The sequence below is a fragment of the Phaenicophaeus curvirostris genome, chromosome 13, assembly GCF_032191515.1.
Source record: "Phaenicophaeus curvirostris isolate KB17595 chromosome 13, BPBGC_Pcur_1.0, whole genome shotgun sequence".
Taxonomy (NCBI): domain Eukaryota; kingdom Metazoa; phylum Chordata; class Aves; order Cuculiformes; family Cuculidae; genus Phaenicophaeus; species Phaenicophaeus curvirostris.
Window position 1 is genome coordinate 20,472,872 of NC_091404.1, and position 12,993 is coordinate 20,485,864.

Below are 12,993 nucleotides of genomic sequence, written 5' to 3' on the forward strand. Positions count from 1 at the left end.
TGCCCAGCCTCTGGGCGGGCAGAGATCTCAGGGCTGTCCCAGTGCTGTCCCGGGATGCCATGGGAGGGCGATACCGGTGCCACTCGGGGCAGGACGGCCACTGGCTCCCTGGGGGAATGGGAAGGATGCTGAGAAAGCCAGTTCTGGGGAAGCAGGCTGGCATCCCACTTGGTGGCATGGTGGGGATGTGTGGGGGCTGACACTAAAGAGAAGGGACACTCGTCCCTCCCGGTGCACACGCAGCCCTTCCAGCCTGCTCGACGGTGACGTGTGGGAATCGGGGCAGGGAGCTGCTGCTGGGGTCCCGGTGTGCCCAGTGACAGCTCTCGGGGATGTCCCTGTCCCACTGCTGCACTTGGGAGAGCAAGGACACGGCACGGGGCACTTGCTGCCCATCACCCCTAATAAAGCCCCTTCCTCTCTCTCTACACCCAGCCCCGTTTCTCCCCCCAGTAGAAAGAGGAGGGACAAGACACCCACCCTCGCCCCAGAAAGCATTTGAGAGCAGAGAAAAGCCCCTCGCTGCCTCAGCACTGGTGCCGGGGCAGGTTTAGAGCTGGGGGTTGAGCGGCGACACCCGGGGTGGTGGGAGAGTCCCCGTGAATCTGCTTTTATGGGTATTTGCTTTCCAAATGTTTACCCAGCCTGTTTGTTTGACCAAGTGCCTGCGCAGAGAGGAGCAGGACAGAGATGGTTATCAGTGCTGCCAACTCTCCCAACACCAGCCTGGGGACGGGAGGGACAGGGCTGTCCCTGCCCCCTCGAGTCTGTGCAGCATAGGGAAGGGAAGCCCATAGCATCATCTAGGTGTCCCCCCAGCCGTGGTCACGGGGCACCAACCACACACATCCCACCAGGAGCTGCCCACATCACCTGAAGAGGGAAAAAACCTCAGGGATGCCGCATCCCGACCCCACATCCCCATCCCATGGGATAGTGGTTCCCAGGGAGCCCCTCGACTCACCACAGAGCTGAAGGCAGAGACAGGAGGAGACGTCCCTCGCGAGCCCAGATAGACCAGTAAAAGCAGAGACGGTTTCTCACCTCTCGTTACACCTGATGTGGTCCAGGTGGACCCTTGAGCTGCTCGCTTGCACCTGAGAGGTGCAAGGACCACACCAAGCATGGTCCCAGCCCTGGAGATGGGACACGGGCGGGTGGCAGGTCCACCCATATGAGAAGCACGGGGGGTAAGGCTGCGGTGTCACCCATCCTGCCCCCAAGCACACACAAGCAGCAGCGGGGGATTGGAAATCTGTATTGGGTACAGAGGCTCAGAAAAGGCTCTTCTGGGGCCAGAGCAGCACCCACCCCTTGCCCAGTGCCACATGGCCCCAGCTGAGGCCACTTCCACAGGTCCCCAAGTCCAGGAGTGTTCCCCTTTCCCAGCCCAGTCCCGCTCATCGCCTGGACACCACCCTGAAGAGCCCACCTCATCGCCCCCTCCTGTGACAACCCCTCACTCACGGTCTCCTGGTTGTCTTGGGGGGACTGTGCCCATCGCTGGCCCCCAGCTTTGCACCAGCCCCCCCATCAGCCCCGCATCCTCGGGGGAACTGCTGTGTCACCCACAGTCCCTTCGAATCCCTTTTGCATGGGATCCTTTCCCAGTCTCCCCCACCCCTCATTTCCTCCTCTCCTCGCACCTCCTGCACAGACTTTTCAGCCAGAGGAGCCAAGGGCTGGAGTGGGGACCGTCCCCCACGTGTTCCCCGGGCCGGCTGAAATCCCAGCCCACAAGAGCCAGGCGTCCTTGTGAGCCAGGATCTGGCCGCCGGCGCCGGTCACGCTCAGAGGATGCGCAGCTCGTCCGTCTCCGACAGTCCGTACTTTGTCTTGTTCTCGTTGAAGAGCTTTAGTAGGGAGTGGATGTACATCTCGTGGTACATGTCCACCGTCTCGCAGCTCGGGTCCTCGATCTTGGGCACCGTCACCGGCTCCCCCACTGCCAGGAGGAGGAAAAGGTGAGGCTGGTTGTGTAGGGATGCGCATGGCTTATCAGGATCGTGAGCTGAGCATTTTCCAACACCACCCATCACGGGGTGTCCTCGTCCTCCCCTCCACCTTCTGTGGGTCCCCTCTGCCCCCCCAGGTAATGCTCACCCACGGTGGTGATGGGTCTGGCGTAGGGGAGGAATCCCCGGGACTGGACAGAGGTGAGACCCCGGCCGTAGAAGACACAGGGAGCAAAGCCCATCATCTTCTGGAAGCGCTGCTGGATGCTCCTCATCCAGCTGCCCTCCTCAAAGACCACCTGGCGGAAGAGGTCGTTCTCCCCGAAGGAGAAGGAGGGGACGAGGTAGGCTCTGTGGGCAGAAGAGGATGGGTGGCGACAGGGTGCTGGGACCCCCAGCCCTCTATGGTGGCAGCGGTGCCCGCGACTCACCCGTGCTGCAGGGCCATGCGGACAAAGCCCTTGCGGTTCTTCAGGATGAGCGTGGTGACGCCAGGGCGGCAGGAGAGGGACTCGGCTGCACCGCCGATGACGATGGCCACGGCGTTGCCGGTACCGTTCTTGGACAGCAGGTACCCGATGGCGCGGCGTGTCACCGGGCACAGGCCTGCAGCAGCACGGGATCTGAGCTGTGGGACGGCTCGGGGGACACAGACCCTGCAGGGACAGAGCCTGGGGGGAGCAGGCAAGGGGACCATGCAAGGGGACCATGCAAGGGTGCCCCACGGTGCAGGAGAGCTCCCTGCACTGCCAGCCCTGCAGACACGGTGCTGCAGGGTGCAAGCGAGGTGAGGATGGAGCTCAGGAGGGGCGCTGGCTGAGCACCACCCGTGCCCTGCCAGCTCCTGGGAGCGCAGAGGCCATCAGTCATGGGTTTCCCTCAGATGGGACCTCGTTCCCCCCTTGCTGGGGGCTCTGCTGCTGAGTGGCAGCAGGCAGAGGTGGGCAGGAGCGGGGCCAGCAGGAGATGCATCCCCAGGGCACCCGCTTGGCTCAAACCGCCCCGTGGCCGTGCCTGCAGGGTGAGAGGCAGCTGCCCACGCACTCACCCCCGCTCATCAGGTACTCCCTGAAGATGGGCAGGCGAAAGTTGCCGGCCAGGGTGGTGAGGAAGGGTCGGATGCCCGGGAACATCTCCCCGAAGCCCGTCGAGCCCGTGATGAAGTTGCAGAAGGCGCCGACGCAGAGGATGCCGTGGGGGTGGGAGCCAATGATGTAGTTGTGGCTGGGGGACAGGTCATGCGTCTTCACCAGCTACAAGGAAAAAACGAGGTGGTGGGGATGTAACAGTGACATGTCCTTTTGGGTGGTACTGCTGCCACCACCACGAACAACTCATCCCCGGCTCCCCACTGTACCTTCACAGGGAAATAATCCCGAAAGTGCCTCCACACGGACCACTGCCGCAGGCACGGCAGCCTCCTGCCACCTGCAAACCAAGGAGGGACCACAGGAGGTGATGCCCAGCTCAGCAGGCTGCAGGATCCATGGGAAAGACTCCCCATGGACCCACTGTCTTCCCACCAGGATAACGATGGGGGAGAGGAGGGAAAATGAGGTGGGATGGGGTGCTCTGCATGTGATGCTTCACATTCTCCATGCTGGGATGGACCCAGAGAACAGGAGGACCCAGCACCCCATCCCCAAAACGGAAGGAAGGGGGGCTCTGCTCATCCCCACCTTTCTCTGGTGTGTCCCAGTCAAAGATGATCCAGGCGAGGTAAAGCGCGGAGATGGGCCAGAACCTGGTGAACGCCAGGTAGATGAGGAGCAGGAGGCTGACGGTTCCTGTGGGAGCCAGGGACAGGGATGAGCGGGCATCCACCTGCCCCCCCGGGCCCACTGTAGCCCCCTACTCACCCAGCAGCAGGAAGCTGAGCACCCACTGCAGCACAGAGAGGAGCTGGAGCCAGGAGCGGACGGCTCGCTGCGACGGCCAAGGTGCTGCAAGCAGGGTGCGCAGGGCAGGCTGGACGCTGGCGCGGCTGCCTGTGGGGAGGGCACAGCACCCAGTCCAGAACAGCACAGGGTGCACGAATATCGTCCCACCGAGCTGGCAAGGGGCAAATCTGGTTGTACCTGCGGCCGCTGGTGTCAGGGCAGGAGGAAGGATGGGAAGCATGAGGCTGTGGGGAGATCTCAGAGCAGTTTCCAGTGCTGAAAGGGGCTCCAGGAAAGTTGGGGAGGGGCTCTGGATCAGGGAGGGGAGGGATAGGACAAGGGGGGTTGGTTTTCAGCTTAAAGAGGGGAGACTGAGATGACATCTTAGGGAGAAATGTTTTCCTGTGAGGGTGGGAAGGCCCTGGCCCAGGTTGCCCAGAGCAGGGGTGGCTGCCCCATCCCTGGAGGGGTTCAAGGCCAGGTTGGATGGGGCTGGGAGCCCCTGATCCAGTGGGAGGCATCCCTGCCCAGGGCAGAGGGTGGAACTGGATGGGCTTTGAGGTCCCTTCCAACCCAAAACATTCTGTGATTTGACGATTCCATGGTGCAGTTGGGCGAGGAGGGGTGGGATGGGTTTTGCTCATCCCCAGAGAGCTCTGAACCACGTCAGGAGTGGCCTTAGGCAGCTGGGGCTGCTGTGGGGCCAGCGCGTCTCTGCGCAGGGGCAGCTGGCAGGCTGGGCACCCCTAAGCCCAAGCACATCGGTGATGCTGGCTGCAGCCGCAGAGCCAAGCGCAGCAGCACGTCCCGAGCTCCCCGCAGGCCGGGCACGAGGCAGAGTCTGTCCCCCGGCAAGCGCCAAGGGCAGTGACCGGGGCCCAGGCCAGGGGGGCCGAGGCTGGCTGCCCCACGGCTCTCCCCGCCGAGCCCTCCCTCCCCAGCCGGACAGTCCAGCAGTTCGGAGCTGCTCCACTCCCCCCACCACCCCCTTCCCTCTGGCCAACCTTAGTGAACCATTAACCACCCCGGGGCTGGGTGCCAGGATCCAAACTCCACACGCGGCCCCATCCTTCCTCCCCGACTCGGGCCTGAGGCTCCAGGCCCGTCAGAGCACGGCTCCTGGCCAAAGGTCTGAGACCACCCGGCACGGCCACCGCTGGCATCTACCCTGCCTCTTGTGTCGCAGGAGGCTTGTTTTCTTGGGAAAACACCCCCAGATCAGCATGCTGGCCAGGCAGAGATGCTGAGGGTGAGACAGGAGCTGCCCTGCCCCCATGGCAGCCCGGGCTGGGGACCCCCAGGTGGGAGAAGAACCAGAAACCCTGGCTCAGGTGGCAGCTGGAGGTTCAGCTCCTCCTGGCTCAATCCACGAATAGCACAATTGAAATAAATTGAACACTGTTGAATTGTTTTCCCTCTCCCCTGAGCAGCACGCTGTGCTTTAAGGAATCCCTCCTGCCTGTGCCCAAAGCTTGGCTGCCTGCACAGACCCTGCCAACTTCCCAAAGCTCATTTTCTTCCAGGGAAGACGCAGATCACTGCCTAGCAAATCTGTGCCTACCAAACACTGCTTGGTTCAGTTCCCTTTCCTAGCTCTCCCCAAACACTCCGTGACCATCCAGACCGCAGACAGAAACTGGAGAAACCCCAGCGGCTCTGCCGCCAGCCCCGGCCATGGCTACAGGAATCTCTTCAAACACAGAAATGTGGACTTGGCAGCCCTAAGAGACAAGGAAAGGTGAAGGGGAATGTGCAGCATGCTGGAGCATCTTGTGGGAGCAAGGCTACCAAATGCACTGTCAGAAACGTCATTCCTGTTGGTGCTGTTCACCCCAAAGCTCTCCCAAAGCCTGCCTGTCCCCTAAGTGGTCTAAAGCAAATTGAGAACAGTGACAACACCAACTGCTCGACCGGCTTCTCGTGCTGCCGGAGCACCAGATCCCATCCAAAAATGCTTTTGAAACAGCTTACCTCTGAGGTTTTGAGAACAGGCTGCAATGATGGTTTTCATGGTGGCGAGAAGTTCTGCAGCAGACCCTGCGCCAGGAGGTTGTAAAAGGTGAGTTTGGAAATACTGGAGCAGATTGTGTATCCAGCTGCTTTAACCAGCTGATCCAGGGTAAACCGTGCGCTGTGCAGGGGAGAGGACTTGCTCTGGCCCCAGCTTGCAGAGCGAGGAGAAGAGCTGAGGTTCCTCAGCAGGACAAGGTGTTAATGGGATCAGTGAGGAACTGGCTGTCACAAAGGGCAGCCGCCAATCCTCGGCAAGGCACTGCTGCCGGTGCTGGCTTCCCCCAGGATTGGTACCGTCTGCACTTTGGGTATTTCACAAACTGCTGTCATGCTCAACCGTGGTGACTCCCCTCCAGAGCCGCCCAAAAACGTCACCCGCGAGGCTCCACGGGAACACAGCCCATCAGACAGGCCCTGACCCTCAGCCCCATCCCATCCCCTCCTCGTCCACCTCTAACAGGGACACGGGGATCAGCCAGCCCTGCCTGTAGCCTGGGAAAGCTGGAGTGCTGCCTGGAGAACAACTTGGTGGGGAAAAAATGAGAAGAGGACACAGGAGCAGCCCAACCGCAGCACTGAGATGGGGCTTCAGGCCAGCAGCCAAAGGAACAGCAAAAATCCACAGGAACTTATCCACTGGAGCTGCTTCTCAGGATCTCCCACTCCAGCATCACTCGCTAGGAAGAGCCGGCTAAATGTCAAACATAGGAAAGCAAAAAATCACAGAATCACCAGGTTGGAAAAGACCCATCAGATCATCAAGTCCAACCATTCCTATCAAACACTAACCCATGCCCCTCAGCACCTCATCCACCCGTCCCTTAAACACCTCCAGGGAAGGTGACTCAACCACCTCCCTGGGCAGCCTGTTCCAGTGCCCAAACACACCTACAGGATTGCAGGTGGCGTTAAAAGTACAAAACGTGTTTTATGGGAGGGGTTTGGAATCCACAAAACCTCCCAATCTGTTCCTGTAAACTGCAGAGACTCAATACCTGGGATAAAGGGTGCAACAGTATTCCCAGCAGGTGATGGCTTCACGGATGGGGATGAGTCCAGTGCAGCAGAGACTGCTGTGTATGAAACACGAGCCCTCCTGCAGCCTGGCCAGCCCCTCAGTTGCACCTGAATCGTGCCAATAGCAAGGAACAAACCTGAACTCTTTCAGAATCCCAGAGGGCAGCACTCTGTGGATGAACCCCTGACCACACAAAATCCAAGATGGTAAACGCCCTGTGGCCTGCTCCGGGTAACACCTCTGCATACGCAAGCAGCAGCGTTGCTTTGGTTGGTTTTCATTCTGATGTTTGTACCAGGTTTGGAATAACTGCGCCCACAGCTGTCAGCCCGTGCTGGGAACTCCAGAGCTTCCAGCCACAGTTCCTCACTTTCTTGCCCAGCAACTCACCTGCCGTGCCCCGGGTCAGTGGTGGGTATGCAGACCTGTCCTGCCCCCTCTCCTCCCTCAGTGCAGGATTAGTGTCCACAGATACTTAAACCACCTTGGAAGGTCCTGGATAAGGTTTTCCCCTCTGGAGTTATTCTGTAAGTGAATTTCAAAGTGCAACAGGGCCCCATTTGTCCAGCGCTGGCCCCCACAGGTCGCCAGCGAGGGTCTCCAGCTACACCACAGATGTGACAGCCAAGCAGACCCCGCAGCACCCTAAGCAGAGCACAAATACCTCTATGAAGGCATCTGTACTACGCGTAGCATCAGTGCTTCAAGATGTTGTGCTCTGAACACCAGATCTACTTGACACAGCCTGCCTGCTCTGGGAGCAACAGCAGGATGAGCCTACAGAAAGGCCACCGGCACAGCCAGCTGCAACCAACCTCCCCACTGAAGCAAATGCTGCACTGCAAGCTTATGTTGAGAAGCCAAAACACCTGGCCATTCCCGTTTCTCATCCCCAGCTCTCTTGGCTGCTAGGACCAGCCTTACAGGCTCGCTCTGGAAAAGCCTAGGATGAAAAGCAAGGGATTTTTCACCGCAAGAACTCGGCAGCATGAGAGATTTTATTTTGCTTAAAATATAGAGGAAAAAATAAATACATCCACCCACAATACAAAGAGCAGTTCCCAAATGCACGTACTTGCTTCTCCTGGATTTCCTCTGGCTGGAAGAGCAGAGGCAGCCTGACCCCTCGGAAGGAGCTCCACCTGGCAGGAGCTCCGAGCTCTCGCTGTACGCGACCAGTGCACTCAATCTGATATTCAATGTAAACCAAAGCAAACTGTCACATCTCCTCCTCGGATTCTGGTCCCTCCCAGAGAAGACATGGATACCTCCGCATATGTACAGCATATTTACTCCTAGATCCCCAGGACAAGGCAATTCTTACAAGATTTCCAGGCCTCGCTCCCTTTGTCATGAGAGCATCAGCCCATATTCTGCCGGTTGCCATAGCCTCTTGGGTGCGTATCTTTCCAGTCATCCCAGTTCCGAGCTCTTTGAAGAGCTTCCTCATCATCGTTCTCCTCTTTTTCCTCCTGCTGTGTCTGCAACTCTTCATCGGTTGAACCTGCTGAAGGCAAAGAACAGGGGTGAGGGGCAGTCAGAGAGTGAAAGATCCAGTCAAGTTCTCAAAACAGAAGCGCAGCCAGGAGCCAGTCTAGGGAGAAAGCTGGGATTGCCAAAGAGCAGCCAAGCAATCCAGTTATTCTCACAGCCTCAGCTGTCAGTGGGCATTTTACATCCTGAACGCATCCCCTTTCAGTCTTGTCCCTCTCAAGAGGCTTCCTGAATTCTCTACTCCAGCTTTTGCCTTGCCACTCCATACCTGATGCTCTCTGAGGCGCGCTCTGAGCAGACATGACTTCTTGCCTTCTGCGCTGGTCGTACCAGTCATCCACGGTCATCATGGGCAAGCCAGGATACCCACTACCGAACACTCTATGGGAAGAGGGAAAGAGTCAAAGGAGGCACTTTACATCACTACAGATGCATGCAAAGAGACAACCAGGCATGGAAACTACTCCATACTCCACCAGCTACTAACAACGTAATGGCAGAGCTTGGGAACAAACGGATTTCTACAGCAATGGACTTCCCGCTAACCCATTCACAACAGCATCTGAAGAGTTCACCCTGCCAGCGCAGAAAGGCGAGGGCTGCTCCAGCCCAAAGACCTGGAACGGCTTCTCCAGCCTAAGGATCACACTGTGCTAGCCTCTGGGATGCCTCTGGGAACTGAACTAGGCACAGCTTGGCTAAATAAATATAGGGAAGGCTGAGGGCAAACAACGTCAAAAGTGTGACAAGAAACCTGTCACTTTGTGTTCCATATTGTGTGTTTGCTGCAATGCTCCTTGCAAGAATCTGTCCCCTGCCTGGATGTGTCCCCCAACTGGACAGGCTGCCTGAAGGGAACAACTCACCCTCTGCATCTGAAAGACGCGAGAACAGAGCGCTTACTGCCTCACGCTGTGTCTAAGCCATCAAAAAACAACATACTTAGCCTGAGCAGCATCCCGGGTGAGAATGAAAGGTTTCAGCGGAGCCCTGACTTGCCGAGTCGTACCATGTGGTGGTGCTGAAGGCTGGAGATGGAAACAGCAGTCACGAGACAAGCATGTAGATAATTCTCCCCTTTCTCTGCCTCCCATCCCAAACAAGTTATTAAAGGTCTTGTAGAAGAGAAACGTCTCTGCTGTCAGAGCAACATCCCAAGATGGATAATTTAATCCAGTTTAAGTCATGAACTCCATCTACAAATCACTTCTCTTTGTCACACCCGTTCTGATCACAGCAAAAAGCCAACAGAGCTAAATCAGATCCACTCAAAGCATGAAATACAGCTTATTTTCCTTGGAATCAATCATGATGCATTCTGAAGGAAGCAGAGCTTGCAATTCCTGACAGCATCACCCAGGGCACCATAGAAGAGCAGAGTTACTGCAAGACCAGTAATGCAAACACCAGCTGTACCAACCAGGCTGGCCTACAGCCTCTATTGTCATGCTGTGTTTATTTCTAGACAGAGACGTTAGGTGAGTAACACAGCCCAGAAACACTGTTCTACGCAAGCACTGCAGGCCCACAAGAAGCTTTCAGTACTCAGAATGGACATTTCTTTCTGTAAAGGCTGGACGCTTCATACAACAGAAGTGTTGGCTTGAAAGAAATCACAAGGATGTCTTGTAATTTACAAACATCAAGTTCTTTGCAGAGAAAACTCTGCACACAGCCAGGTTAAGCACTGACATTCAACGCTCTGGCATTTCCAAGCCATGACTGTCTAGAACCTGTGGTAGCACTGGACAACAGCTAATCCAGAAATCAGACCACTGCCCATTCCACATTACATCAAGTCCCATCTTCCTGTGCTGTGACAGAGCTAAATTTCAATCGAGAATTCAGGGAACAAGACTTATGAAGCTCTGTTAGTGAATTCCTCTGAGATTCCTTTACCTGCAGCAGCCTCTGCCACCCGGTCTAACCACCCACCACCCCCAGGCCCCGTGGTGTGAGGGAGCTCCCTTACTGGTTTTGCTGTGCCTCTGCTCCTCAGGATGACAATCTCTTGGTCAATACTCTCAATCTCCTCAAGGCTGGTGTTGATCCATTTCTGGATCTGTAGTATGTAAAATTCCCGTGTCTGTTCCTCATCTGCTTGCCCGCTCTCCACAAAGGTTCTCATGGAGGCCAACCTGTTCTCCAGTTCTTTCTTCTGCTTGTATCTGCCTCAAAGAAAAGAAAACCAGATCATTCAATAACCTCTTTCCAGTCCAGCCAGACAGTGCTTTCTAAAATAAACAAATCGAGCATAGTGAAAGCTCTTCCTCCCCCCGCAAATCCCCTCTTAACTGCTCATCACAGAGGTGCTTGCAGGATATGCAAACCTACAGACACCAGAAGAATTCTAATCTTCTTAGAAAAGGCTTTGAATACGCGTGGTTATTTTCACATGTGCAGCACCAAAGTCTTTTCCTCTCATCACCCCTTCCACTTCCACCTGCCAACTCAAATTCAAATATTACAGAGAGTTTTTACACTGGTTTAACATGATTTTATGTATTTAAAAATAAAACTGTACACAAAAGGGAGGCTGTGATGGTTTACTGTTGTAACTTAAGTAGCTCCAGCCTGTTAAAAGCAGCTTTAAGAAGACAAGTTATGCTTAAGAGGGGAGTCTATTTTTTTTCTGCTGAAAGGTTAAGAATCCTCGAAAACTTAAGTGTCCTAGGAAAAAAAAAGGCAGCATTAACGTCCTGGAGAAAAGCGGGAGCTCACCTTTCGATTTTGGCTTGCCTTTTGGAGGCCATGGCCAGCAGGCCAGACTGGGCACTCATGGGGCCCCCTGGAGCCAGACCCCCAGCCGCCTCCTCTCCTGGGGGGCTGGCAGGAGGCAGCTGGAAACTGCCCAGCCCGTAGCTCCTGCAGAGTCTGAGGAAGCGCCCGAAGTGAGCCCGTGCGCTCTCCAGGTGCTCCAGCCGCCTGCTCAGGTCGACCTGCTTGAGCGTCAGGGACCCCAGCAAGGCAGGCAGCAGCAAGTACTTCAGGTCAGCTGAGGCGATCTCCTCCAGCTCCTCGTTCTCACTGCAAGGGGAGATGAATCCACTCTTACAGATCCCATTCCTGCTGATCCCATTCCTGCTTTGTCTGGGCCCAGCCAGGCCTGGGTGGAGGTGGCACAGGACATGCAGGGCCCTCACCGCCTCGCCGGGATCCCCAGGCCCCAGCCCAGCCCCAGGTCCCATCCCCATGTCTCAAACCCAGCCCCTGTTCCACACCCTGGCCTAGCCCCACATCCCAGTCCCATCCTCTGTTCCACGCCCCAGCTCAGCCCTATCCCCATGTCTCATCCAAGTCCCACGTCCCAGCCCCACGTCCCCATCCTAGCCCCCATTCCGCACCCCAGCCCAGGCCCGTCCCCCCATCTCATTCAAGTCCCATGTCCCCATCCCCGTCGCAGCCCCACATCCCAACCCCTGTTCTGCGCCCCAGCCCAGCTCCACGTCCAGGCCCCACATCCCAGATCGAAGCCTCGTCTCAGCCGCACATCCCGCTCCCGGCCTCACGTCCAGGCCCTGTCCTAGTCCCAGCCCCACGCCCGAGTTCCAAGCGCCGCCCCGGCCCCACGGCCCCGGCCCGGCCCTCCCCCCGCTCACCTGAACAGCTCCAGCTGCGCCACCATGTCGGCCGCCCGCTGCAGCGCGTCCAGCCCCTGCCGCACCTTCTCCTGCACGGCCGGGGCCGCGGCGGAGGGCTCTGTGCCCGCCTCCAGCTCCTCCCAGAGCCGCCGTCCCGCCGCCAGCAGCTCGGCCAGGCGCGGCCCCCCACCCGCGGCCTCCGCCATGCCGGGCCGGGAGCGGCCCAACTGCTTCCGGGGCGCCAAATCCTCTTCCGGTGCGCCCCAGCCTCGTCCGGGTGAACCCGCCCCCGACGCCATCTTGGTGCGGTCAGCGCGGCCGCGATACTTCCAGCATGGCCGAGGCGCTCCTGGGGGAGCCCGCCACCTCGCCGCCATTTTGGTGAGGTCAGCGCGTCCAGGTCATTGATAAAGACACTGACCAGGGCTGGACCCAGCACTGAGCCCTGGGGACACCACTTGTCACTGGCCTCCAGCTGGATTTAACACCATTTCCCACCACTTTATGCACCCTCCAGCCAACCAGTTTTCCACCCAGGAGAGCGTGCGCCTGTCCAGGCCAGAGGTGACAGTTTCTGAAGCAGAATGCTGTGAAGTTCACAGTAACATTAAAATTAGACCGTGGAGAGTAATAGAATATGCATGAGGTTTCTGGGAGAGTTTATACATTGCATGTGAGCGGGGAATCCATCCTGTGAGCAGCTTGTCTCTTCACACAGGGCTGATGGAGATCACTCCCTCGTGCTGCCCAGGGCTGATCAGGGATGCTGCCTTCTAAAACTCCAAAACAAGTCTGAGAGAGTTGATTTGCTGGCATTTTCGGCATCAGCTGTGTAAACAAACACAGTGGTGATGAGTTCTCTGGGGAGAGAACCCTCAGTATCTATACTGTAGTCCCCAGGCGACAGCGATTAGCTTCAGGGAGGTTGTGTCAGGTCAGGTATCTACATCGACTTGCTTAGCGACCATATCTGCTAACGAGGCTCTGGCACAACTGCCGTTAAGGGACATGTAGTAATAATTCAGGGCAGGCTGACTGGCAGCTCAGCCTCC

At 57.3% G+C, this 12,993-nt stretch overlaps 2 protein-coding genes across 4 annotated transcripts; both read right to left on the reverse strand.

Annotated features, from left to right (window-relative positions):
* Window positions 1–1,248: 1,248 nt before the first annotated feature.
* Window positions 1,249–7,682, reverse strand: LOC138726053 (diacylglycerol O-acyltransferase 2-like). Of its 2 annotated transcripts, XM_069867461.1 has the most exons (9): window positions 6,334–7,682; window positions 5,807–5,872; window positions 3,815–3,943; window positions 3,635–3,742; window positions 3,313–3,383; window positions 3,004–3,208; window positions 2,387–2,561; window positions 2,104–2,306; window positions 1,249–1,945 (listed from the first exon to the last, which is right to left on the reverse strand). In XM_069867461.1, the coding sequence occupies exons 2-9, from the start codon at window positions 5,844–5,846 to the stop codon at window positions 1,791–1,793; spliced, it is 1,086 nt and encodes a 361-aa protein (XP_069723562.1). In that variant the 5' UTR covers window positions 5,847–5,872; window positions 6,334–7,682; the 3' UTR covers window positions 1,249–1,790. The 2 variants fall into 2 exon arrangements, with proteins under 2 accessions (XP_069723562.1, XP_069723561.1); XM_069867460.1 differs by lacking the exon at window positions 6,334–7,682 and having other exon boundaries at window positions 5,807–6,272.
* Window positions 7,683–7,846: 164 nt separating this feature from the next.
* Window positions 7,847–12,185, reverse strand: IGBP1 (immunoglobulin binding protein 1). 2 transcript variants are annotated; one of them, XM_069867463.1, is made up of 6 exons: window positions 11,960–12,185; window positions 11,082–11,387; window positions 10,333–10,528; window positions 9,303–9,388; window positions 8,629–8,741; window positions 7,847–8,370 (listed from the first exon to the last, which is right to left on the reverse strand). In XM_069867463.1, exons 1-6 carry the CDS (start codon window positions 12,145–12,147, stop codon window positions 8,228–8,230), a joined length of 1,032 nt encoding a protein of 343 aa, XP_069723564.1. In that variant the 5' UTR covers window positions 12,148–12,185; the 3' UTR covers window positions 7,847–8,227. The 2 variants fall into 2 exon arrangements, with proteins under 2 accessions (XP_069723564.1, XP_069723563.1); XM_069867462.1 differs by having other exon boundaries at window positions 7,847–8,373.
* Window positions 12,186–12,993: the final 808 nt, after the last annotated feature.

What these genes read in the sequence shown, in the direction of transcription:
- LOC138726053 (XM_069867461.1), bottom strand. Translation starts at nt 5,846, where the DNA reads ATGAAAACCATCATTGCAGCCTGTTCTCAAAACCTCAGAG. An exon ending in GGAGTACCTGATGAGCGGGG is followed by an intron (nt 2,562 to 3,003) that starts GTGAGTGCGTGG and finishes GTGCTGCTGCAG; the next exon opens with GCCTGTGCCCGGTGACACGC. An exon ending in CGCATGGCCCTGCAGCACGG is followed by an intron (nt 2,307 to 2,386) that starts GTGAGTCGCGGG and finishes TTCTGCCCACAG; the next exon opens with AGCCTACCTCGTCCCCTCCT.
- IGBP1 (XM_069867462.1), bottom strand. Translation starts at nt 12,147, where the DNA reads ATGGCGGAGGCCGCGGGTGGGGGGCCGCGCCTGGCCGAGCTGCTGGCG. An exon ending in GCAGAGGCACAGCAAAACCA is followed by an intron (nt 9,389 to 10,332) that starts GTAAGGGAGCTC and finishes TTCCATCTCCAG; the next exon opens with CCTTCAGCACCACCACATGG. An exon ending in CGGGATGCTGCTCAGGCTAA is followed by an intron (nt 8,742 to 9,302) that starts GTATGTTGTTTT and finishes CTCTTCCCATAG; the next exon opens with AGTGTTCGGTAGTGGGTATC.